Genomic DNA, 27,790 nt, shown 5'->3' on the forward strand with positions numbered 1-27,790 from the left:
TTTAAAAAACAAAAAGCCAAACAGTGACAGTCTTAATTAATACTAAAACTGGCCTCAAAGGTTCACCCTCTCAGTCAGAAAACTATGGCCCATGCACCAGATACAGCCTGCTGCTTATTCTTATACAGTGTGCAAGCTAAGAGTTTTACATTTTTAAATGAAAGCTTGTTTATATATAGATGTATACACACACATCTGAAAATACCTATGAAAATTATATGAAGTTCAAATTTTAGTGTCTATAAACGTTGATAAAAGTTTTGTCGGAAAACAGTTACAATCATTCATCACATACTCTTTGGCTGCTTTTGTAACACCACACCATAATTTTCATTATGACACAGTATGGCCTACAGACCTAAATATTTACTGTCTGACCCTTAGAAAAGGTTTGCCCAACAATTTCAAAAGTAACACATCATCACCTTTATGTAGAAATGTTCATATTCATACCCTACCAGCTTTAAGGAAATACCGTAAACATGTTGACTTTCTGCTCTTTCAGTATACTGTCCAGTACAGAGTATTCTTCAGAAAGACTCAATGTACATTCCTATTTATCCTTGCCTATCCAAAAAAAAATGGTTTTGAACTGATTCCCAATCCAGCTTGACTTTGACAGAGGGGTATAGAGGACTGAAACATACAGCACCAAAACTACAATACAAACAAAAGCAAAGAATTTTACCTTAGTAAATACTCTGCATATACTACAGGCTCTGGCAAAATCTGCTCCAAAACTTCTTCACCTTCATCTCCTTTCGATTTCACATATTCACAAAGGACACGCCAATACAAAGCGTTTTCAGGAGTTAATGTTTCCAATGGAATCAGTTTCCTTAATTTAAAAGGGAGAGAATAAGACAAAACATAAGCTTAATATCCAGGTAAAAGTTTGAACTGAGTAGGGGCACCCGGGTAGCTCAGTCAGTTAAGCGTCCATCTCTTGATTTTTGCTCAGGTCATGACCTCACAGTTCATGAGATCAACCCCCACATTGGGCTCTGCATTGACAGCAAGGAGCCTGCTTTGGATTCTCTCTCCCTTTCTCTCTGCCCATCTCCCATTCATACATGCTCTCTCTTGCTCTTTCAAAATAAATAAACTTAAAAAAGAATTTTGAACTGAGTATAAAAAAATGGGAAAAGCAGACTTGATTTATAACCAGCATCCTTTAATTGCAAAGTCATTAACTTATTCACACATACACAAATAAAAACATTCAAAGCAAAAGAAAAAAAAAAGAATCAAACATACAATAGGGATGCATATTGTTGGACTTTCCATGGTAAGCTAATGCAAAAACCAAAGTAACAAAATGAGAAAAAAAATGCAGCTAAAGTTGTCTATGCAGATAAAGTAGTGAGTTCTTATACAAAAAGAATAAAAAAGACATCCACCACAGTAAAGAAAACACAAGTGGGGTAGATAAAAAGTACTGATACAATCTGAAGTAATCAGAAAAGGGGACTAATTTTAATTGCAGAAGTTCATCATTATCACATTTCAAATAATGAGTATATACCTGCCATCGTTACTTTTACAGATTTCTGCCAGCTCATTAAGAGGAGTCACTGAAAATAAGGCATTCAGAACAGAGACTGCCACTTCAGAAGAATTTTCCACATCCAACCGATGAAGCAACTCTAATATATTTCCTTCAGTGAAACGTAACCAGCCTTGGAGAAGATGCTTCTGCATTGCTTGTTTTACAGCATCTGTTAAGTCATTTGAAATATAAGTGAACAGAGGCTCCCTCTAGCTTCCATTTCCTATATTTTGTCTGTATTAATCACCTTTTATCATCAGATCAGTGTTGACATAAAATCAGTATTTATAATAAAAATAGAGACTAAGAGGAAGAACAAGGAAAAATACTGGAGAAGAAAATAAAAGTACAATAATACTGCAAAAGTCACTATGCTGTCCACTTCCAAGTAATAATGGAAAAGTTCAAATCAAATACCCAACTACTATCACAGCCTATAAAAATATCTGCATTCCTTCTCCCCTGGATTCACTGGACTTCAAGTGTTAGTCCTGACATTATGATAGCTATTATTTCACCCATTGCCTGACTTCATCTGTTACACGCTTGCTATTTGCAATACTGAATCACTTAAGCATATATCACTGAACAAAATTTATTCTTAGTTTTTAAGTCATCCTCTTAGTCATTAGTCTTCTGACAATGTTTTGAAACTCAAGTTTTCTTGCTACAGCAAAATTAAGCCATCTGAGCCTTCTCATGGGGACTAGAAATTTAAAATATATCATTCCTCATCATTCCCATAAGCAGATTCTCTAGTTTTAACAAAGACAAAAAGAATTTTAAAAAGGTAGGAAAATTATACTAGTCTGATAATTCCTAAATTCTGTTTCTACAGCACAGGACACCTTCCTATCAAGATATACACAAAGGGGATAGATGGCACATTTTTAGAAGACAGAGAGTTCAAAAAGATATCCTGCACTACATCTGATATAAATTAGCTATACATCCTTAAGATATAGTTTCTTCATCTTTACAGATGTGTTTTACAACACAGGAAAATTAAAACAAATTCTGCTCCTTTAATTACCACGATCTTTAACCTTATGAAATGTTTTCTACATGACATACCAAGCTAAATTTTGACAGACTGAGGCAATGGTAGGCTTACTTCACATAATTAAGGAAACATGTTTTCTAAACCTTGTAAGTCTACTAAACCAAAATCTTCTCAAGTTATGTATTTAAAGAAGTCGATCTTACCTGATCTGTCATTAAGACCTTGTTGAAGAAGCATGACTCTCTGAGCAATGGACATAGCTCTCATATGAACCTTTTCAGCTAAAACCTTAAAAAGATAAGGTGGTCATTAAACTCAACATAGTCTATATATTTCATAACTAGTAATATCTCCTTCATCTAAGAAAATAACCCATAATTTCTAAAACAAATTAATATCTGGAACACATTTAATGCAATAAGATTTTACCTAAATTACCTATACTCTCCATCCATAAATATCTCACTGAAGAAATCATTATATGCCAAATATTCTTCAAAAGCATTTTAAGAATGCAAGTTATTAGACTGACTTACTTGATAAGCCAGCTTTCTCACAGCCTCCTTCACATCCTTGGTGCGCCCTACAATTTTTGGTAAAGTTTTTGCTGATGGTGCAATACATGATAACACTGCCCGCCTAACTTCTGGATTTGAATCATTTTCAATCAAAGTAGCATATGCTAAAAAAAGAGCAATACATTTTAGTACATTAAAGAAATATTTAACAAGTCATAAGATAGCCCACATTTTGATATTTAACAATATCCTTAAAATGATATTCATTTTTTTTAGTCTTACACATTTAATTTTACCTGAAGATTCTTTTCTGCCAACTTCCCTAAAGAAAAAAAAAAAAAAAAAAAAACAGAATAAGAGAAGCACCTAGGTGGTTCAGTCAATTGAGCATCTGACTCTTGATTTTGGCTCAGGTCACAATCTCACAGCTGGTTAGTTGGAGCCGCACACTGCACTGGCAGGGCAGAGCCTGCTTGGGATTCTCTCTCCTATTTCTCTGACCCTCCCTCTCTCTCCAAATAAACTTTTAAAAAGAATAGAATAAGAAATTTGTCAAAGGACTAGGCACATAGGCTAAAACTGAAAACAAAGAGCCCTAAAGATCATGGAAAAATTTATCATTAAGATTATGTCTTCGCCACTCTTCAAGATTTAGAAGAAAGTCTAGTATTGCAGGCAGTTTATTTTAAACTAACAATGCTTTTTAAAGGGCTAATTATTTTGATTTTTAATGAGTCCTAAAGAAATTACTTCTGATTTTGCTCACTGAAACAAATCCATTTCCTGTATTTAAGTATTTATTCACCTCTACTTCTCAAATTTTCCCCATCTTTATTATTAAGTACATGTTGGCTACTAAACATATATTTTATACAATACTATGTGTACCATTTAACACCAAAAATATTAACTATCATTAGTTATCAAAATTGATTATAAAGCTAGTAAGAGGGACAAAGACAAAAGTGAAAAAGGTCCCATAATGTAGCCAGACCTATATAGAAAAGTAGAATATGACTATCTTTATGAGCCCAGAAGTAGGGAATAATTTCTTAAATGAAAGAAAATGCAAATCAAAAGAAAAAAAAGTGCAAATCATAATAAAGGCAGAGACCGAGTAATTTTGACATTAGGAATTTCTGTCCAACAAGACGTCCCAAAGAGAGTGAAACAAAGAACCATCTAAAGTTGAAAGAGATCAACAATTCATATAAGCCAAAAATTTCTTTCCAAAATATATAAAGAATTCCAGTAAATCAATAAGACAAACCAACAGAAAAAATGAGAACACATTGACATTATATAGAAGAAACATAACTGTTAAATAAATGAAAAGATGCATAAAAAGGATATATATCATACACACAACTGGATTAAAAAAAATTATTAAATCTGACAATATCAAACACTGGAGAGAATATGGATCAACGAATGCTTTTATTCACTGTTACTGGGAATATTAATTGGTAAACTATTTTGTAGAACAACTGTACCTTATCTGATAAAGTTGAATGCACACATATCCCAACAAGTCCACACTAGGTACATACCTTAGAAACTCTTAAAAAAAATTTTTTTTTAATGTTTATTTTTGAGACAGAGAGAGACAGAGCATGAACGGGGGAGGGTCAGATAGAGGGAGACACAGATTCTGAAACAGGCTCCAGGCTCTGAGCTGTCAGCACAGAGCCTGACGTGGGGCTTGAACTCACGGACCACGAGATCATGACCTGAGCCGAAGTCAGGCGCTTAACCGACTGAGCCACCCAGGCGCCCCCCCCAGAAACTCTTTAACCTGTGTACCAGAAGCCAGGTATAAGGAAGTTCATAGCAACAACATTACTTTTTCAGAGCAAAATAACTGGAAACTAGAAGGTCTACCAATATTAGAAATAATAAACCGTGTTACATTTATACAACACAATGCTATAAAACAGTAAATAAGGGGCACCTGGGTGGCTCAGTCAGTTAAGCATCTGACTTTGGGTCATGATCTCACGGTTCAGTTTGTTAGTTCGAACCCCACATCGGGGTTTCTGTTGTCAGCACAAAGCTCACTTGGGATCTTCTGTCTCTCTCTCACTCTCTGCTCCTTCCCCGTTTCCGCTCTCTCTCAAAAATAAACATTTAAAATAATTTAAAAAAACAAAACAGTAAATAAATATTATCAACATGGATGAATGTTACAATTATAATTGTTGAAAGCAGAAAAATATGATTCACATAGCATACAAAATGATAGGCAAAACTTTTTAGAGATACACACAAATGGCTGTTTAAACACAAAGGCAAAAGAATAATTAACACAAAATTCAGGGTAACCATGAACTGTGAGGGCAAGTGATGTAATTGGGGTGGGATGTAAAACAGGCTTCAAAGGTACTGATGATTCTATTTTATTTTAATGTTTATTTTTGAGAGAGAGAGAGAGAGAATGCGGCCAGGGGAGGGGCAGAGAGACACAGAATCCAAAACAGGCTCCAGGCTCTGAGCTGTCAGTACAGAGCCCAACACGGGGTTCCAACTCATGAACCATGACATTGTGACCTGAGCCAAAGTCAGACACTTAACCGACTGAGCCACCCAGGTGCCTTGAGGCTCTATTTTTTTAAGCTGGGTGGTAGCTACTTGGGTATTTTTAAAAGTCATATATTTATACATATACATATAAAACCTATACTTTTCCATAGAGAGAAAGAGAGAGCCAGAGAGAGAATACATTCAAAAATAAAACAAAAAACAAAAAACAAAAAACCCTCTCTAATGAGAATTTAACAAAGTCAAGGAAACTGAAAAGGAATTTAGGAGGCTACACATACCTTTAACCACTGGACACTCATCATCTTTGGGATCCTGAAGTCGTGAAAGAGCCAGAACTGCCTGTATCCTCACATTTGGAATTTTATCTTTCAATCTAATAAGCATGGCTTCATTAATTTTATCAAACAAATCATCATCAATCTGGGCGTTTTCTGGCATACTTCCCAAGAGCTTGTTTATGAGCTGGCATGCTCTAAATCTAACTGCATTGCTGTTTGCTTCATGAGACTGAAACGGAAACAAATCAAAATTTATTTACAATCACATACCACTTGAATTCTAGAGGTTTAAAATACAAAAAGTTACCAAATCCATTACCTGCAGAGAAACAAGATTACCTTGATCCCTATGTATACTAAACATACATTACATCAAGTCCCACAATATACACAGCTCAAAGTAAGTATAAGCTCAACTACAAGAGCATACTTCTGTTGTAGGAATTCTTCTAAAATAGCTCATTTAAAACAAATGACGTGAGAACTGGCTCACAGAGGTCATTAAAAATTTAATGCTGGAATTACTTTAAGTCCACTTTTTAATCCTAATGACAGTTCTAATATTTCCTACAAAAGGCAGACTCATTCAGACATTTTCTCAGTTACGAAATATTTCATTCTCTAAAACATACAAACGTCCATGGATGGCCCTTTTAATATTGCAAAATTTTCTACAATGCTTCCCCGAAGTTCTAGTTTTCATACCTTTAAAAGAAAGGTAAACAAATAATTTAAAATGCCACAATCTTCCTCTTCCTCATCATCTTCCGTATCTGATTGGTGAAATGAAGTAACAAACTTTGCTGCAAATTCTATTACTCTCTCCACAGCTGGCTCACGTTTATAGACCACCATAGCATACTTAAGGTAATGAACAAACTCCTCATGAAAAATGGTCTTATCATCCATCTGAAAGACAAAAAGAAACCCTTCACAAACTGCATTGATATAATCCCTTTTTCCCAAGAGTACCCTAAGACTGATGAAAGCACCACTCATAATTACTCACACTGAAATCATTATTTAGTAAACTCTCAGGTGAGTTTCCAAACTGTTGAAGGAAAAATATTTGCACAAATTTCTCTCCAGAGCAATTTACTTCTCCAAGGAAGAAAACAAACATGAATTTTGACAGTGAAAGGATCCCTTTCATTTTTTTTTTTTTTTAAATACCCTTGGGGGTGCCTGGGTGGCTCAGTCGGTTGAGTGACCGACTTCAACTCAGGTCATGATCTCGCGGTCTGTGAGTTCGAGCCCCGCATCGGGCTCTGTGCTGACAGCTCAGAGCCTGGAGTTTGCTTCTGATTCTGTGTCTCCCTCTCTCTCTGCCCCTCCCCCGCTCATGCTCTGTCTCTCTCTGTCTCAGAAATAAATAAACTTAAAAAAAATTTTTTTTAATTAATTTAAAAAAAAATACCCTTGAATCCTCAATATGCCTTGGTGCCAGTTTAGTTTAAAAAAAAAAAAAAAAAAAAAAGACCTTCTTCCTGAAACAACCCAAAATCAACAGTGGCTTTCTTATTTTACCACAGTTAGCCTTCCTTTTCCACGGCAATTTCCTTTTAATATAACTTTCACATCCTATCTCACTCATATCCTTAAGCCCGATTAAACTGACAATTTTTCTTGGACCTCAAGATAATTTCTTTTCCCAAAATTCAGTGTCCTATTCTCAGGGTACCACCTACAACAGTATTTACATAAATAGGGAGAGCCAGGTACTAAGGGTTAATTTGTTATTTGGTGATTCAACTCAATTTAACTGTGATTAATTTGACCGACGGTCGGCCTTCCTGAGGTGGGCGGTGACCTGAGGAACAACCACCCACGAACCACGTTCAGGATCTACTAAGCGGCCCAGCACTTGGCGCCGGGCCGCTTCGGTGATCGTAAACGTCGCTCTCCAAATTCACAAAGAATTAGCGGTCCGCGCCGGAGGCCGCAGGGAAGAGGGGCTGCGCGAACGACCTCGGGGAGGTCTCCAGACCTTTCAGAACTGGGTGTGGAAGGTTACGAAGATTGGAATCCGAAGGGCCACCCACAGGAGACCCCTTTGGGAGGCTGGTCCCGGGAGCGCAGGGGGACGGCGGCCGAGGCTGGGGCCGTGCTTACCGTGCAGTAGGTGCGGCTCAGCGCCACCACGAGCTTCGCCTGGTTCTGGTGCGGCTGCTGCGCCAACTGAAAGGCCTCCTTAACCGACAGCAGCTTCTTCTCCGCCCCCATGGCGCCGTGACTTGGCTGGGACGAGCCTCGTCCGCGCAGGGGTACAGCTGGCCCCACGGACTGCAGGACAAAACTCCAAGGTCGCCTCAGGCTCCGGTCAGCCGGCAGCTAAGCACCGAGGGTGGGGTTACCGCCAGAGCGTTCAAAAAACTCCCGCGGGAGAAGCAAATACCGCGAGACTGCCGCGAGAGCGGGAAGAGATGGCTCCACCTTCCTCAAGTACGGCAGTTTGGACGCATGCGCTTAGAATCGTTGCAGCGGGTCTTCGAGAGGGAAGTGGCGTTTGTACGAGGAGGGGGCGTTGGCCCGCCCGGAAGTGAAATCGGCCGCTCGCCGAACCGAGGTGCGACTGTCGGGGCAGAGCTGGTGGTGCTAGGCCTAGCCGGGTCGTGCAGCTGGGCGTGGGGCGAGAAAGAAGAAAGGATCCTCCATGGGTGAGAAGAGGGAATCTGCTGAGGGGAAGATTTCCTTCTCCGGCTAAAGGAGAGCAGGGGATCCCAGGTGTAAGGGTTCTTTTGGAGCTCTGTCGAGAAGGGCGTGCTGGAAGCTGAGCTGCGGCCGGGCTTCCAGTGAGAAAGCAGACGTTCTTGTTCCGCAGAGGGGGCGTTACGTGGTGCCCTGATGGAAGCGGGCCTCGGTCATTTTAACCCTTAGGTAGCTGGCGGAGGGTCTGCAAGAAGTACGCAGTTTGGGAAGAGCTGCGGAGAGAGGCACGATTTAATTTGGATCCAGCTTATTCCAGCTTTTGAGGCCTGGTTTACAAAGGTGCCTAACAGCGATGTATTCAACCAAGAACACAGGGGATGGTGTTTAGGGTAGTGGTAACGATAAATTTTCAGTGCCTTCGAGCAGGAACTGACTCTTTAAACTAAAAAAAAAAAAAAAGGTGGGGGCGCCTGGATGCCTCAGTCGGTTAAGCGTCTGACTTCAGCTCAGGTCATGATCTTCACAGTCTGTGGGATCGAGCTCCCCGCCCCCCCCCCCCCATCGGTCTGTGTGCTGACAGCTCAGAGCCTGGAGCCTGCTTCAAATTGTGTGTGTGTCTCTCTCTCTGCCCTTACCTCTCTCTCTCTCTCTCTCTCTCTCTCAAAAATAAATAAACATTAAAAAAATTAATGGAAAAAAAAGGGGGATTATATCAGACAAAAACAAACATCTCAGTACACACAGCCAGCTAAGATAAAGAAGATTACAAAGTCACCTGTATACCTTTTTCCTATTGAATTACATTCTCTCTACAGCATTAACGGCTTTTCTGAACTTTATATATTAAAGACATATGAGTAAGTCTCTGAATAAATATACTGTATTATTTTTATGTTCTAACATTATATAATCATTTGCCAAAAAAAAAATCCTTTGCACCTTGCTTTTTTTTTTCAGTTAGTATTGTTTTTGAGGTTTATTCATATGAATACTTTCATAATGATAACTTATACCTTATGGACCCTTATGTGCCAGACACTGTTCTAAGCACTTTACTAAGTTCAGTCCTCACAAACAACCCCTATAAGGTAACTTCTAGCTCCTTTTAAGGTAAGGAAACCAAAGCACAGACAGGTTGCTGCAGTATTTTTTGTATGAATATGTGATAATTTATTCATCCATTCTCTTCATATTATACATACAACACTATAGGTATTCAAATGCCAGTTAAAGTAATAAATATGGTAGTATTGGGTTGCCTGTAATTTCAAAATTATCAAGAGGTCTATTGAAAAGGCAAGAAGGATGAGTGTTTTAGATTAATCAGCTAGAGCAAAAGCAGAGGCCCATGAATTCATGGACACACTGCTAACATAATCTAACTATAGCTAAAGGTATAGAATGCCTGGAAAGCTGTGGAGAGAGAAACCCAGAAAGGGCATTAATTTTTTAGCCAGGTATAACCAAAATATCATTTCAACATGTAACCAACAGATTATCAATGGAATGATTTACATTCTCTTATTTCCCTACTAAGTCTTTGAAATTCGGTATTATTTTACATTAGCCACAGGAGTGCTGTGTAGACACATGGAGCCAGTGACTACAGTATTGGACCGTGTGGAACTATGCTCTTATTTTGAGAACCACTGCATATACCATTTGTTTTTCATGTAAAATTGGTAAACTAAAAATTATAACAAGTATTTGGAGACATTTTTCTATTTTGTAGCCTTTAATTGCTCAATTTTCTTTATACTTTGGATGCTTGCTACCTTTATTACTCTGTGAGGTTTCTAACAATATTATTTCCTCTACTATATTTTACTTGGTAATCGACAAATGAGAGATGACTTCCTATCATGTTGTCGGATACTGAAAGATGAGGCATCTGGCCACCAGAGGTCAGCCTAACTGATTAGCTTTTTTTTTTTTTTTTTTAGGATTAACATGTAACATGTTTTTGTTTAGTACTTTTAGAACATTATATCAGAAAAAGAGAAAAAGACACATTATGAAGTGAAGAAGCATCCTTTGTAATGGGAGAAAATATTTGCAAACTATATATCCCATGAGAGGTTAAAATCCAACATACATAAGAAACGCCAACAACTCAATAGCAAAAAAACAACCCAATTAAATGAGCAAACGACCTGAATAGACATTTTCCACAGAAGACATACAGCCAACATGTATATGAAGAGATGCTCAACATCATTGATGGTCAGAGAAATGCAAATCAAAACCTCAATGAGATACCACCTCACAACTGTTAGAATGACTATTATCAAAAAAATCAAAAGATAACAAGTGTTAGTTAGGATATAAAGAGAACCCTTATACATGTTGGTGGGAATGTAAATTGATATGGCCATTATAGAAAACAGTCAAGATTCCTCAAAAAATTAAAACTAGAAATAACCTTGTGATCCAGCAATCCTGCTTCTGAGTATATATCTAAAGGAAATGAAGTCACTATCTCAAAGATATATCTGCAGTACTGTGTTTATTTCAGCGTTAGTCACAGTAGCCAAGATAGGGAAACAACGTTAGTGTCCATAATGGATTAATGGATAAAGATGCACTTTACATATAATGGAATACTCTTCAGTCTTAAAAAGGAAGGAAATCCTGGGGCACCTGGGTGGCCCAGTCGGTTGAGTGTCTGACTTTGGCTCAGGTCATGACCTCTCAGTCTGTGAGTTCGAGCCCCGCATCCGGCTGTGTGCTGACAGCTCAGAGCCTGAAGCCTGCTTCAGACTCTGTGTCTCCCTCTCTGTCTGCTTCTCTCCTCCTCACACTGTCTCTCTCTCAAAATAATAAATACATTTTTTTAAAAAAGGAAGAAAATCCTGCAGTTTGCTACACCATGGGTCAGCCTGGAGGATATTCTACTAAGTGAAATAAGCCAGACACAGAAAGGCAAATACTGTATAATCCTACTTATATGTGGAATCTAAAAAAGTTGAACTCATAGTAACAGAGTAGAATGCAAGTTATCGGTGGCTTGTGGGATGAAGGAGATTGGGGGATGTTGGACAGAATACAAAACCTTGAGTTATAAATTTTGGAGACCTAATGTATAGTATAGCAACTGTTGTTTATGTATACTTGAAATTTGCTGAGAGTAGATCTCAAGTGTAGATCTCAAGTGTTCTTACAACACACAAGAAAATGGTAACTGTGGGCTACAGATGTTAATTAGCTTGTTTGTAGTAATTCACGGTATATACATATATCAAAACATCACATTGTACATGGTAAATATATACAACTTGTCAATCATACCTCAATAAAGCTGGTAAAAAAAGATGCTGTGTTAAACATCATAGTATCACTGCCTTAAAGCTTACTGTTTCTTGACTTTGTGGGAAAAATGAACAAGTAATAGCAACTATGGGAATTTCTTCCTATCCTTGGTAAACTTAGTTCAGTTGAAGAGGAAATAACAAAACTAAAGACTTTGTAAGGTAAGGCTATTTAGTTCTGAAATCATGGTAAATCATTCTTTAAAGGCAAATTATACATGGGAGCATACAGAATAGGTTAATTCAGTTTTGATGCTGGAAAATTATGCACATGGAATGTAAAGGAGTAACAGTGGTAGATTCACTCTAGAATTTATATATGCCCCCAAAGAGACTTTCTTATTTCTGCTAAAAAAAGTGGAGTGGGCCATTTACAAAGTGCTTTGAGTAACACAATAAATGATGTATAGCCAATTAATAATCTTGCAGATGGAATCTAGTTGAAATGAAAATAGTAAAAATGTAGGAGGACAGGAGAATTAAAAGCCAACAGTTTCTCCTGTCTCAATAAACTAAAGACTTAGAGTATGTTTTGAGTTTTCTTTTGGTTTTCACATTGAACTGGGTAGTAATATAAACTTAAAAGTATTTGCATTCATTTTTCTTCTTAAAGTTGAAGTTATAAGCAGTTCCTTTATATTGCTTTAGTAGCATCATCTGTTGATCCTGCTTTAAAAAAAAAAAAAAATTGTTTCGTTTGACTTTGTGCAACATACTACCAAATCGCCCGAATATAATTTGGGAATTTTTGTCTCCCTAGAATAAATATAGAACATGCTTGTATAGTTACTTATAGCAGACCTTTGTCACTCTCTCATTTTCTTTCAAAAAACTTACTAAGCTATATGTGTCAGACATTTTGTGCCACAGAGTTAAATAAGAATATGCAGAAGCCAGAGAAATGTCCTTTAGAGGAATACTATTGACATGAAGCAATACCCTCTGACCTTACTAGCACAACTCAATGTGTTTTTGAAAGTAGAGATGTTTACTAACTCATTTTGGAAATCACTCCTATAGAATGGGCATAAGTGGGATATTAATATTTTGCTTTCCGCTTTTTTCATTTAGAGTTAATGCCTTTAGTATATTCATGTGGCTATGTATACTTCTAGTGTCCTTTCACCACATTTTGCTTATCCACTCCCAATGATGGAAACCTAGAAGCAGAATATATGTTGGTCTTATGGAGAATATCTTTACTATATATACATAAGAGTAGAATTGCTGGATCATGAGATGTGCAAATTGTTTGACTAAATACTGCTGCCAAATTTCTCGAGAAAAATTACCCCAGACCCTAATATCACCAGCAGTACTGGTTCCTACAGGGGCTATTCCTTTAGTTTCCTCACTAACAGTTGGCATTGTCTCCAGCTTCTAATTTTTGCCAAATACAGTAAAGTGATAATAACTCTTTATTCATCATATGGCTAATGGCCTGTTGATTTTCTCTTCTGTAAATTGAATATTTTTGTTTTAGCCATTTCTTTATGGAGGTTGCTACCTTTTTGTTGTGAATTTGTAGTTCACTTAGTTCTTGATATCTTTAGTTCAATCCAGAAATAATTTTGATGTGATACTGAATTCATCATTTTTTGGTCTTGTGCTTTATGTTTTTTTATTTAAAAGTCTCCCTGTCCCCAAGTCACAATACTTTATATTCAGGTATTATATTCTATTAACTATATAGTTTTACCATTCTCATTTTGGCCTTTCATCCAACATGAGTCCTCCTTTGTATGTGGCATTATGTAGGTATACATTTGATTTTTCTTCATGTAATGGGCCAGCTTTACCAATATTGTGTACTAAATGTATCATTCCCCATTGATTTATATGCTAACTTTATTTTGTACTGCATTCTAAAACTTTATATGGCTGTGTTTCTCAATTTTGTTCTGTTACATTGGACTATTTGTCCAATACACTAACTCCACGCTATTTTAAACTCTGTAACTTTCATAGTATGTGTTAATATCTTGTAGGCCAAGAGCCCCTCTACTCTTCTGTTTAAATAGTTGGTTTGGCAAGATGTGGAATTTTACTCTTTCCGTATTAGGATTGTATAAATCAATTTGGAAAAAATTTTTATAATATTCATCTGTTCCATCCAAGATTTTTAAATCCTCTTCTGTCCTTTATTAGAATTCTACATTCTTCATAGAGGTCTTATATATATCATTAAGTAGTTCCTAGATCCTTGATAGGTTTGGTGTTGGGTTTTTTTCTCATTATGAACGATAGATATCTTTAACTTTTTAAATTTTTTTTTAGTTAGTATTGCATGTGTAGAAGGTAAAAGTGTCTGGGTTTAAATCCAGACTGTCATTTAGTAGAGGATTGACCTTGGGACATTTGCAGTTCCTAGAATAGTACCTGGTAAATAGTAAGCACTATATAAATAATGAATATCCATAGATTAATCTCAGATCCAGAAACCTTGTTGAGCCCTTTTATTAGCTCTAATCATTTATATGTTAAGTTTTTTTTTTAATTACATGACCATATCATTTGTAAATTGTTACATCTCTTTTCTTCCATTTCTTACACTTGTCATTATTTTTTTCTAACATCGATTAAGACTTCTGGTACTATATCAGCCAGTATCAGTCATCATGACCATCCTTATCTGATTTCATTTTTAGAGGGAATATATCTAAAGTTTCTCATTTAGGTTATATTTGCTAAAAATTTTTGGTAGGTAACTTAGGTACGAAGTTGAGAAAGTAGCTTTTCTTCCTGGTTTGGTTAAGAGTATTTTGTTACGTTTTTGAAGGAACTAAGAAAGGTTAAATATCCACAGTTGACAAAATTATCAGCCTTTTTGGTTTTTTGCTTCATTTTATTATCATGGTGACGTATATTTGTACATTTTCTGAAGTTGAGGTATTCCTCCTTTCCCTGGGATAAGCTCTGTATGATAGCATATTCTTTTTTTTTTTTTTCTCTTTAATCTACTGTTAGATTTTGTTAGGTAGTATTTGGAATTTATGCAAGTGAAATGAGACTGTATTTTTTTATTTGGCTCATCTCTAGATTTAGAGTTGATATTTTATTAAAATCTTCCTAAAAGGAGTTTGTCAGTTTATATGTTTTTTTTCTTTTTTTTTTTTTAAACAATTCATATTAAACAGGTATTAATTTCCTTGGAAGTTTAGTGGAACTCACTTTACAAAACCATAGGGGCCCGCTGCTTTTAAAAGGAGGTTGGGGCCTTTTTGTTTTGTTTTGTTTTGTTTTTTAACATTTAGTTATCTGTTCTATTCAAGTTATCTATTTCTTCCTATATGAATTTTAGTATTTTCTTCCAGAATTCAGCCATTTCATCTAGATTTTCACATTTAGTATGTATTTGTCATTTTTTAAATTTTTAAATCTTTTATTTTTAAGTCTCGATAAGTTTCACTAGTTTCATTTTTCTTACTCATATTTTCAAAAAACCATCTTTTAGTTTTATCAGTCTTCTCTATTCTTATATGCTGTTGCATTTCTGACTTTATTTCCTTCTTGCTTATTTTGCTCTTACTCTTTTCCATTATTTTGAATTGAATGCTTAACTTGTAGGTGTTTAAACTTCCTCTTTTCTCATCAGTGTATTCAAAGCTATAATTTTTTTTTTTTTTTAAGGGAGAGAGAGAAAACAGAAGTAGGTGAGGGGCAGAGGAAGAGAGAACCTCAAGCAGGCTCCACACCCAGTGCAGAGCCTGATGTGGGGCTCGATCTCACAACTGTGAGTTCATGACCTGAGCTGAAATCAAGAGTCAGTTGCTTGTCCTACTGAGCCACCCAAGGTGCCCCTAAAGCTATAACTTTCTTTTGGGTACTGGTTTGGCCATGTCCCACAATTTTGCCCTGTGTGGTTTATATCAGTCAGTTTTAATATTTAATATCTTTTGTAATTTCCATTTTAACCCATGAGGTATTTAGCTTCCTAACATAGGATTCCTTTTAACCTTTAATATCTACTTTACTGCATTTTGGTCAGAGAATTTAGTCTGAATGAAATTGACCCTTTGGAATTTAGTTACACTTTTAAACCTAACACATGATCTATTTTCATGTGTGTGTATGTGCACTCTCAAGTATCTATTCTGTTTGGTATAGAGTTCTGAATATTTATATAATAATAACGTATATTAATATTTTGACTTTTTCAGGCTTCTTATATCCCTGCTTAATATTTCCCCCTCAGTTCTATGAGTTGTTACTTAAGAAATTTTGAGGTTGTGCTTTCAGGATCATATATACCTCATATATGTTTATGATGAGTACTATATAATTTTATGCTGTTCCTTTCACTGGTATTAATGTCTATATTTGTCCCTTGTGTTTTTTGACTTGAAATCTTTTTTTGATGGGTATTAAGATTGCTATCTCAACTTTATTTTGGTCCACAGTTGCCTGATACATCTTTTTTCATTCTTTTATTTTTTACTTTTCTGTGTCTTTTTGCTTTGAAGTATCTTTTGTTAGTTGCATGTTATTGAATTTTATTTTGTTTTTCTAATCCAGGCTGAATGTCTGTCTTTTTAACTGTGAATTTTAACATGTTTACATTCATTGTAATTCCTACTATATTAAGATTTACACCTGCCATCTTCTCTCATATCTGTTGAGTATGGTTATATGACCACAACCTCTGGGGTCCCAGCAAGAATCCTAACGTCTAACAGCTCTGTAACCAAGACAGGTCCCCTAAAACTAATCCCAACAAACCCATCTAAAGGAAAACAGCAACAACAACAGTACCACCGCCTTTTATAGCTCTCTATCTGGAGTTTCGAGTTTGGAGCATAAAGGAACTACTTTTGCGGGAGTAATTTTCTGGGCTAGAACAGCATACTAAAAAATAAACTGACCCAGATATTAACCAATAAGTGATTAAAATGACCCCAGTCTCTCCCAATAGAAAAATCTGCCTAAGACTAGGAGATAAAGATGGGAAAGCTCAGTAAACCTTCTTGGTCAGCATCCATGTTCTTAGATACAGACAATAATATAACCCATTGCTTTCAGACTTTAATATCATTTCTCTAGTCTTCTCATTCACAGGTTAAAGCTACCTTTCCAGATATTTCAACTAAGTCACCAGTTTCCAAGGGCATTTGCCACCTACGGAAAACATCAGATTCGAGTACACCAGATGTCCTTGACAACTCATCCCACCACAAAATTTGCTCCACCAGCGGACAACAAAGGCAACCACTGTGTTTCTTTCCATTACCAAGTAGATATAATATCCCTGCCATCAAGACAGAATACACAAAGTGTCTCCTCGCAGTATCATAACCAGTTGAGACCACGCTAAGAAAGTCAGCTTGCCTGGAGGAAGACCCCTTCTCTTCTTGGGTAGACACAGTTTGAAGGAGAAACTCTGACCTGTGCCACTGGTAAGTGACTTAACACTTTTACACACTGAACTGGTCCTGAGAACTGAGATACCTTCTTTGTAAGTGAAGAATATACAACATAATCTTGAAGAACTGCACAGTGATAGGAGCCAGAGGCATACTGTGTGTGTATCATGGACTGACAAGTTAATCTTGTTGAAGGATTCTTCATCTTTTGTTTCTGTTTGATAGTTTTAGTATTTTGCTGGCTTAGATTGTTACCTTTTTCTGGTTTCTTCCTCTGTTCTAATCTAATGGGTCCCAGGAATCCCTCTCCTGACCCCTTATCAGAATCAGAAAGTGAGGAAGAAGAAAACGCTAACTACCTAAATGAGAGTTCTGGGCAAGAGTGGGATTCCTCTGAAGAAGAAGACCCTGTGGTGCCCAACCTGACACCTCTTGAGAGTCTTGCCTGGCAGGTTAAGTGCCTTTTAAAATACTCTACAACTTGGAAACCTTTAAATCCTAATTCCTGGTTATATCATGCTAAACTCTTAGATCTAAGCACACCAGTCCATATACTTCGAGAGATAGGTCTAAGACTCTCTCATTGCTCCCACTGTGTACCCAAACTGGAACCAATTCCTGAATGGCCTCCTCTGGCTTCTTGTGGAGTCCCGCCTTTTCAAAAGCCCCTTACAAATCCCAGCCGGCTTTCTAGAGATCATGCCACTCTAAATGGAGCACTGCAATTTGCCACCAAACAGTTAAGCCGAACGTTGAGTAGAGCCACTCCCATACCTGAATACCTAAAACAGATCCCTAATTCATGTGTTTCTGGTTGTTGCTGTGGCTGGTTAACTAAAACAGTTAAGGAAACAACCCGAACTGAACCCATCAATACTACTTACTCCTACACTGACTTCCAAAAGGCAGTTAACAAACTCCTAACTGCATCACTGTAAACGTCCACCATTTGTTCTGATATCTCTCATAGAAAGTCACACACCCGACAGTTGAGACACTAATGCCTTCTCAGCCAAACTATGCCCTGTCCTAATAAGCCCTTAAGCCCTACCAAGTACAGTAGTCCCATAACTCAACTGCAGAAAATGCATGGTGAGCATCCCCTTTGATAGACCCTGTAGCTAAAATGAGAACTTTAGTAGAGAATTAGATAAAAGGGACCATATTATAAAAATTGACTGTTGTCCACACTCAGTTCTCTCCCCAATTTATTCTTCCTATCTGAATGGACTCTTAACTAGATATCTCATTGCTAATGGGAAGGAAGAAGCAGTGAACCCCTACCCCTTTTGTTACCTAACCTTCAGAACAGCCAGTGGGGAAAGTGGGGACTTAGCTACTCCCAATAACACCTTTCTGAGCACACTCTTTTCTAACACTAATTTCTATGAGATAGTTGAATTAAATTGAATACCTAGACAAAAGAAAATGGTGGGGCTATGGATTTACCTCCTGGCTTTTATATAGATAGTCCTGCACACGGCACCCTTGAGAGTTCCTATTTTGGGGGGAGGGAGTGCAGTTTCAAACCTAGCCCACACTACTTCAGACCAATTATATTACCTGCAATTACAGTATAAACTTTTATATCACAGTCTCCCACCAGGCCAAAAAAAATTGTAACTGGGGACTAATCAGACACCTGTTCTGTAGGGAAGATGTTTCCTGTATCTTGGCATTCAGACTTTAGTTAAGAGCAGATCACATTTGAAAAGGCCAGGGAAAAGATGAAGAGCATTTATGCTTTCAATATTAACTGCTTGTAAATTAAAATATTTCATCTATATAATGTTCCAGCAGTACTTTATGCACCGTTTACGTCCATTGCAAATTTTTCTAACTTTAAAGAACTTCACTACTACAGAACATCTCAGCCTAGTAACAGTCTGAAGTTACAGTTTTTTAGCATCATTGTTTTTCTGCATAGATTAGCTTTAGATTTTCTTCTAGCTGAACAAGGAAGAGTATGTACCCTTGTAAATGAATCTTGCTGCATTTAATTAGATGAGTTAAAACCTAGAAATCCTACATAAAAGAAAATGCATGAGACCATTAAATCTTTTCACACACCTACAGTAGAGTGAAACCAGTGTGTGCCCCTGGTTGACTGGGCATCTGAAGGGAATCAGCAAATAGATTGTTAAAAATATATCCTATATCCTCTTATAGTTTTACTTTTTCCGATTCTCCATAATTAAGTGCTGTATATGATATGGCATCAAAACACTGAAGCATTAATGGAATCACAAATTCTGTACATGTATAGCAACTTTAAGGAGAGAGGAAAATGTTTATAATCCAATGAGTATTTCTGCTGAGCCTTAGTTGTCTTAAGGAAAAGGGAGGGAACTGCAGTAGGTAGAAAAACTATCTGTTAGTGGAAAATTACTGAATTGAAACATATACTGTTAGTGTAACTGAATGTATCAGAAACTGTTCTGTGTACATGTTCTGTGAAACTGGGTTTTTAAAATGTTATAAGAACCTGTTTTTTGTTTTTGTTTTTTTTTTAAGGGGGAGGTGGGAAGAGGTAGGGAGGTCTGAAAATTAAAAGATATTGATGTTTATGTAACCATAATATGTTCCTTTCCCATGTGTGTACATAAAAGTGCCTTGCTCATGAAGCATTTTTGCTATTCACTCCAAAAGGAAGCCTTTCCCCAGCTTTGCAGCTGAATAAACCAACAGCTTTGTACATGCTGAACCAGAGTATGGTCATTTGTTCTCAACAAATGAAATAGATCCTGCTTTGCTTAAGCCATAATCAACATTCACTAAGTGCTGAATAGAGTCAACTGACATATGTATATACGTATATATACGTGTGTGTATATATATATATGTGCGTATATATATATATATGTGTATATATATACATATATATACATAAACACACACACATATATGTAAATAATATCTGTACAGTGTCTCTGATAGGAGGTGACTTGGCAGCTCTAGAGAACGAAACATACTTGTAAAAGAAAATGTTAGGCATTCAGTCAAGACCTGAATTTGAACGTGTTTGTTTGTGCATGTTCAGTGATTACAGGTTACACAAAATGGTAAATACCTGAAAAAGCCCTAAGCCTTTACTCTTTTTGTGTGCCATGGATGTGGGCTGTGGGGTCAGGGCTGAGTGTACCACTTTGACACTCGCCCTATGAGGGATTAGGAGAAACAACAAACTTATTATGGATTTGTAGAATATTTGTCAAAGGAAACAGGATTTCTATTTTTTTTTTTTATAAAGATTTTCTTTCTTTTTTTTTTTTTTTTTTATTTATTTTTGGGACAGAGAGAGACAGAGCATGAACGGGGGAGGGGCAGAGAGAGAGGGAGACACAGAATCAGAAACAGGCTCCAGGCTCTGAGCCATCAGCCCAGAGCCCGACGCGGGGCTCGAACTCACGGACCGCGAGATCGTGACCTGGCTGAAGTCAGACGCTTAACCGACTGCGCCACCCAGGCGCCCTGAAACAGGATTTCTAAACCAACAGACATTAATGTTATTTAAAGGTATTCTCTCTCAGTGAAGCTAGGCAGCCTCTTCTTGTTGAAGCAGTCCAGGTACCTTGAGCACAGAAGACCATAGTCATGTATTTTTTTTTTTCTAACATTTATTTATTATTAAGAGACAGAGAGACACAGAGCATGATCAGGGAAGGGGCAGAGAGAGGGGGAGACACAGAATCTGAAGCAGGCTCCAGGCTCCGAGCTGTCAGCACAGAGCCTGACGCAGGGCTCAAACTCACGAACGGTGAGACTATGACCTAAGCCGAAGTTGGATGCTTGTTTAATCAACTGAGCCACCCCGCCACCCCCATAATCATGTCTTTTAAGCCCATCAGCTTTCCTAAGAGAAGAAACAAATTATGCATGCTTGCTAAGGAACAGATCTTAAATATTAAATGGCCTTTTAGGGATTATCCTGCTGGGGCTCCTATCGCAAACACCCATTTAAAAACTTTTCTCTGTGATAAAAACAATGTTCTGATATTAGAGTAGATTATTAAAGCAATTAGGGACTTGAGAAGTCACTTCGGTTATTTTCTTACTGTTACATAAATTCTCTCTTCTATCTAACAAATTATTTTCTACTTTTGGCTCCAGTATTAGAGAATTTAATGCCTTTTGGAGACGCCCATTACTTTGAAATGTCTCCTAGAAATTCAGTCATTCATCTAATAACAGTACAGAGTGCCTACTATAATCTAGACACTGGGAGTGCAAAACTAAATGAGATGCTATAAACAAGAAATTAGCTTTAAAATATATTGAACCAATATAAATAACCCCAAAGCTTTTGGCCACTGATGCTATTTTTGCTCTCTAGGGTCACATTAAATAAGCCTCGTCCTCATACAGACCCTTAGGTATTTGTAAATGTGCAGCCATCCAAATATAGTGAAAATTCACATGGAGGTCACACTCCCACTAATTAAACCCCAAAAGGGGTGGTCAGCTAAGGGAATAGTCAAAGAGGTCCTTTACACACAGATTTAAGTTGTATTTGATAAGTCCACAAGGCAATGGCACACAAAAATCAGGGCCAGGAGCATTTTGCTGGGCTGGGGTATACAGAGCGAATGGCTGGGGTATACAGAGAAGCCCAGAAAGTTTGGATAACTCCTCGGACTGCATGATGCAAGTTTCTGCAGGCTCCTGGTAAATGAGCCCACCAATGGGCAATATCCACTGGACCGAGGGAAACTGAGGGAGCCACACTAGCTGCCCCCAGCTGCCAGGTGTTTCTCCTGTGTCATCGACTTGCTGTTATCCAAAAGAAAACCTCCAGCATATCTTTGCCGTTTTAAGCAAAGTTTAGTTAGTGGCTGCATATTTGAGTCTGATCATTTCATACCATCCTCTAAATTCTTACCTCCAATTGGTGGCAACAGTGGGATTATATAACAGTTAACAGTTCTGGACACGAGACCAAGAAAATGGAAAGGATGAAGGTACCACGATGACCCGACACTTCCCTGGCTGCCCAACTCCTGTTGGCCCTGAGAGCAACAACCAGCCCTTCTCCGGGAGATGGGAGAAAAGAATGCCCGATTTTAAAAATAAAATAATGTAGTGAGCAGAGAGGCCCAGAGTCGTTGCTTCTAAACAGCATGGAGTCAGTTTAAAATGTCAGTGACAGTTTAGGGTTGGATCATAAAACAAGTTGACTGGAGTTTGGGCAGTTTATTTGGGAAAACATAGGTGATAACCCTGACAACATGATATGAAAATCCCTGGGATCATTTGGGAATTGATGCCCTATTCCCTGGAGTGGGACATAATCTGTAATCATCTAGGAGACTTGGGATCCTGGGCAGCCTAACAAGATTAAAATGAAGTTGCTAGTATACACAGAAACCAAACTGGTGTGGTATCAGATTAGATTGCACCAGAAACCAGATGAAACTGTCAGAATCAGTGCTGCAGTTTGTAAATCCAGGAGCATGTTCTTCAGGGAAAATCATGTTTGGGTTAAGTGCTAAACCCATGCTCGTTTAGTACTAACATTCCATTCATAGTGTCAGGTGTGGGACCTGACATTCTAATATATCCACCGCTGTTTTACAGTGTTTTAATTAGGCAATGGTCCGAAAGGGACAACTTTCCTTTGAGAGGCAGCCAAACATTTGGAACAGTCCAAGGATATGGCCATTTTTCATGAAAGAAGACCCTGGATCGCACCCTGAGCAACCAGAATGACTTGATTTTGCACCAGTGACAGAGCCCTGGTGACACAAGAGGCCAACCATCTACCTAAAGAACTAAATTCCTATATAATTGAAAGCATTAATGTTGGCCAGAGCCAATGCATCCAATGGGAATTTATCACAAAGTAGGTTATGTGGTGTTAGCCCCTGGATACCTGCCTGGTAGTAATGTATGTGGACTCCCAGTGACTTGAATGCTTTGGCCCAGATCCCACTTTCCTTCTTTGCCCAACTTGTTTATGTGGGTCACTTACCTACACAGTTTCTTTAAATGTGTTGGGATACTGATTTAGCAAATAAAAATACAGGAGGCCCCCATAAATTCGAATTTCTGATAAACAATGAAATATGGGACATACTTCTACCAGAAGAAAATTATTTATCTGAAATTCACAATCCACTTTTTATCTGGCACCTCTATAAATGTGTTAGCATTGATGAAGCTTGGGTTGTCGTCCTGTAGTTGCTTTTGGAGAGGAGTCTGGTTCTTCCCATTATGTGTTGTTTCCTTACCTCCAAATAGTTGATGTGGGGAGAGGTGACCCAAAGTTAGAATGGTTGTGAGTTTTATAGGAGACACATTTTATTTGGCTAAAATAATCACATAACCATTAAAACATTTACAGACATACTGTCTTAATAGGTAGTTTGGGGTTGTTGTTGTTTGTGTTCTGTTTGGGTTAACTGCTAGATCTTAAGCAGTGTTTTAAGCGGTTAATTTCTCATTTTGCTTTACCACGAAGGGAAAGATTAAGTATTACTTTTTTTTTAATGTTTTGTTTATTTTTGAGAGAGCGTGCACAGTGGGGGAGCAGAGAGAGGGGAGACAGGATCTGAAGCAGGCTCTGCACTGACAGCAGCGAGCTGGATGCAACGGCTCAAACTGAGCTGAGCTGAAGTCAAGCCCTCAATCAACTGAGCCACCCAGGTGTCTCAAGATAATGTATTACTTAAAAAAAGAAATACTTGTGGGGCACCTGGGTGGCTCAATTGGTTAAGTATCAGACTTCGGCTCAGGTCATGATCTCAGGGATCGTGAGTTCAAGCCCTGTCTCGGGCTCTGTACTGACATCTCAGAGCCTGGAGCCTGCTTTAGATTCTGTCTCCCTCTCTCTCTGCCCCTCCCCTGCTTGGCAATCTCTCTCTCCCTCTTAAAAGTAAATAAACATTAAAAAAATTTTTTTAATGTTAAAAAAAATACTTGATGGCACAGTTCTGACAGCCATTCTGCATTGCAGAAAAGGACCACAAATTTGGAACACTTCTCTTTTCCTTCCAGAACCCCCAAAAGACTCAGGGATTTGAAGCACCCTGGGAGATGGGAGTGAGGAGCAAAGTTGAAACACAGGTATTAAAGTTTATCTTTGTCTCCTTTTGTAACCAGGTTACCTGTCCCTCTTTCTAGCCAAAGACTGGAGGCTTATTCTCTGGAGAAATTGAACCAAACAGATGAGAAGTGGGACTTGGGGGAGAGCAGAGGTGGTAGTGAGGTGCTACACTGAAAACAGGAGACTGAGAGAATGTCAGTATTTGGAACATGAGCCTTCAGTCCCCTTCTCACCCAACTAACGAACGTGCCAGCAGGGCCTCTACCCAGCCCGCCCACTCCACCCACAAAGATGAACAATTATAAAAACAACTTTCCACTTGATTATTTGTTAAAATGAAACCCAAGAGTCCACAAGTCCTGCCCATTCATGCAAGGCTTTCAGTCTCTTATGATTATGATAAACTGATAACTGAGGATCAATTGACATTTGAGGATAACTTCAACAATGAAACATAAGACCAAAACAAAAGAACCAAAAATAATAATAATAATGGAAGGAACATATGCTGTAATACTCTCAGAAACAAGAAAATATACTGTCTCTATGAAGTAAGAACAGGGTGCTAGAAAAAAAGGAACAATCAGAAAACTAAAATATTGGAAAAATCGAGCTAGAATTAAACATTCAGTAGATGTGTTGGAAGATAAGTTGAAGAAATTTCAGGAAGCAGAACAGAAAGGCAGAGATGGAAAACAAGAAAGAACAAGAACAACAAAATTGGAAGATCAGAATGGGATCCATCTGATTAGTAAAAGCCCCAAAATAGAGAGCAGAGAAAGGAAGTGAAAAGAGGTAACAAAATTAAAGAACATTTCCCCAAAATGTAGGTCATGAGTCGTATAAATTAAAAGGATCCAGAGTGCCCAGCACAATGAATTTAACACAGAAAAGCATATCATGATATTTCAGGATGCCAGAATTAAAGAAGATCCTGAAAGTTTACAAAGGAGGTGAAACAAGAGTTACACAAAAGACTTTTTCACAGTGATACTTAGATTTCTTGGTAGCAACACTGGATGAAGGAACACTGTGAAAGTAAGGCCTTCAAATATAAGAGGAGAAATTGTTTCCAATGCAGAATTCTGTACCCAAACAATCCAATCAAGTATGGGGCTAAAATAAAGTTTAGACTTGCATGGTCTCAAAATGTTATCTTCCCATGTACCCCTTCTTAGGAGGCTACTGGAGAGTGTGCATCACCAAAACAAAAGAGCAAGTCTAAAGAAGAAGGCTTGGCATCCTGAAGACCAGATCTCACAAAGGAATGCAATGAAGGAAAGTCAGGATGGCTACCATGTCAAGTAAGTAAGGTGGGGGTCTCAGGAAGTAGGGCTCTAGGAAACTGGGAACCAGTGTTTGAGTACGTGGAAAATGCAGAAAGGAGTGAGTCAGATGTTAGGATATTAGAGGAAACAAAAAGGATAAGTACATGGGCTACTTGGTTAATGTTAAAATGAGGCAATTAGAAGTACCCCAATACACATTTTTGGATTTTGGATTTTGGACACATTCCAGGGTGTCACTGTGTCACGAAAATAAATCTCAAATTTTATTTCTTAAAATGCAGTTATTACAATTTTAGTCAGAATTTAGAAGTTTGGCATTAAAAATGTAGTATGAAAATTGTAGTCATGTCAGTAATTATATGGTTTCTTCAGGTATCATACTCCATAATTGCAACAGATGCACCAATAAGACATGCACTGCAGAAGGCTTTTTCAGAAAAAAAATTACAGTAAAACCTTTGTTTGTGAGCATAATTGGTTCCAGAAACATGCTTGTAATCCAAAGTACTCATATATCAAAGCGAATTTCAAGAACCATTGGCTCAGTTGTGATAATGTGACACTCAGTGTCACGTACTAAGATTGCAAGATATCACTCATTGATCAAGTTAAAATTTTTTAGAAATGTTTGCTTGTCTTGTGGAACACTCACAGACCAAATTACTCGCAATCCAAGGTTTTACTGTATTATAACTTGTTTTGTAAAAAGAACTTTGTCCCTTCCTTAGGCAAAGCTCAAAATTTTCTTACTAACAGAAATGATACATAGTCTGTAGCAGTAGGGTGAATAGCATTTTCATGTAAATTTTAGCCTCTGTTGTTTCAAAAGCGTGCTACTCTAAAAATAATATTTTGAATTTTCATGTTATTTTTCATCTTCCATACTGTTTTTGCTATCAAGATATAGTTATATCCAGTGACAGCTCCATAACATATTCCCATATAATGCCTTTGGGTTTTTTTCTGAGTTATGATTGAGGGTCTTTCCTATAATTTGTTTATATTAATATTATATAATCAAATAAATTTTGATTTAATTGCAGGTGATTATGTGTCATGACGTGTGTTTTCTCTGTTATCAAATCTATTGAGGAAACCAGGCCAATTTATCTATCTGCCTTTTTTTTTTTTTTAAGAAACAGATAACATACCTACAGTGGAATACAAAAAGTATACTAATCATAAGTGTACTTGATGATTTTTCACATGTATGCACTTGTATCAGGATGTATACACTTAAAGTGCAAAAAATGTCCTGATTACCTAGTTTCCCTCCCCAAGAAAGAACCACTCTTCTTTTGTAAAACTCCATTAGCTATGCTTGTCCTCAACTTCATGTGAATGGGATCATGCAGTGTATATTGTTTTATACTTGGCTTCATTCATCAACACGACTGCTGTGATTCATCCAAATGTTTGCATGTATCAGTGGTTGATTTCTTTTTATTGCTGTAGACTATTTCATTGAGTGAATATACCATAATTCATTTATCCATTCATGGCATTTGAGTTCTTTCCAATTTGGGGCTGTTACAAATAAAGCTGTAATATACATTTTTGTACCTGTGTTTTTTGTGGATGTATGTACTCATTCCTCTTGGGTTTATACCTAAAAGTCCAATTGCTGTGTCATAGGATACGTGTATGGTTTTTTTAGTAAAACTGGAAGCTTCTAACACTTATCAAGGTGATTTTATAATTTTACACTCCCACCAGCAAAGTGTGAAAGTTTCAGTTGCTATACATGTTTACAAACACTTGTTATTGTCAGTCTCTAATTTTAGCCATTCTGACATTATGTAATGGTATCTCATTGTGGCTTTCATTTACATGACCATGATTAGCAACAGTGAGCACCTTCTTGTCTGCTTATTGACTATTCATACACCTCTTATAGAAGTATTTGTTCAAGTCTTTTGTCCACTTGTAAATGTTATTATCTTTTTCTTATTGATTTGTACAAATTCTTTATACACCTATTATATAGGTTGTCAGATATACAGTTGATCCTTGAGCAGTGGGAGGAGAAGGGGTGTTAGAACCCCAACCCCTGTGTAGCCAAAAATCCACAGGTAACTTTTGGCTCCCCAAAGACTTAAGTACTAATAGCCTACTGTTGACCAGAAGCCTTACTGATAACATAAGTTGTCAATTAACACACATTTTATATGTTACCTGTATTATATACGGTGTTCTTACAATAAAGTAAGCTAGAGAAAAGAAAATGTTATTGCGAAAATCAAAAGGGAAAGA

At 37.4% G+C, this 27,790-nt stretch overlaps 2 protein-coding genes across 5 annotated transcripts in view; one reads left to right on the forward strand and one right to left on the reverse strand.

The window, feature by feature from the left end:
- NCAPG (non-SMC condensin I complex subunit G) overlaps nt 1-8,290 on the reverse strand; it is a 46,434-nt gene extending 38,144 nt beyond the window's left edge. For 2 of the 3 annotated variants that reach the window (XM_086705375.1, XM_025921783.2), the window contains exons 1-7: nt 8,002-8,284; nt 6,595-6,798; nt 5,890-6,118; nt 3,089-3,234; nt 2,756-2,840; nt 1,526-1,718; nt 689-838 (exon numbers count right to left, since the gene is read on the reverse strand). In XM_086705375.1, coding sequence (XP_086561501.1) covers nt 689-838; nt 1,526-1,718; nt 2,756-2,840; nt 3,089-3,234; nt 5,890-6,118; nt 6,595-6,798; nt 8,002-8,112 — 1,118 coding nt within the window. In that variant the 5' untranslated portion in view covers nt 8,113-8,284. Of the gene's footprint in view, nt 1-688; nt 839-1,525; nt 1,719-2,755; nt 2,841-3,088; nt 3,235-5,889; nt 6,119-6,594; nt 6,799-8,001 lie in introns of all 3 variants that reach the window. The other variant, XM_086705374.1, reaches the window with a different exon arrangement.
- An 82-nt stretch (nt 8,291-8,372) lies between these two features.
- DCAF16 (DDB1 and CUL4 associated factor 16) lies at nt 8,373-19,910 on the forward strand. Of its 2 annotated transcripts, none has more exons than XM_086705377.1 (2): nt 8,373-8,546; nt 16,887-19,910. In XM_086705377.1, exon 2 carries the CDS (start codon nt 17,494-17,496, stop codon nt 18,142-18,144), a length of 651 nt encoding a protein of 216 aa, XP_086561503.1. In that variant the 5' UTR covers nt 8,373-8,546; nt 16,887-17,493; the 3' UTR covers nt 18,145-19,910. The 2 variants fall into 2 exon arrangements, with proteins under 2 accessions (XP_086561503.1, XP_086561502.1); XM_086705376.1 differs by having other exon boundaries at nt 16,902-19,910.
- Nucleotides 19,911-27,790: the final 7,880 nt, after the last annotated feature.

This window comes from Puma concolor, chromosome B1 (assembly GCF_028749965.1).
Source record: "Puma concolor isolate L17-30 chromosome B1, mPumCon1.1.hap2, whole genome shotgun sequence".
Classification (NCBI taxonomy): domain Eukaryota; kingdom Metazoa; phylum Chordata; class Mammalia; order Carnivora; family Felidae; genus Puma; species Puma concolor.

Coding starts and splice junctions, on each gene's coding strand:
- DCAF16 (XM_086705377.1), top strand. CDS start 17,494: ATGGGTCCCAGGAATCCCTCTCCTGACCCCTTATCAGAATCAGAAAGT.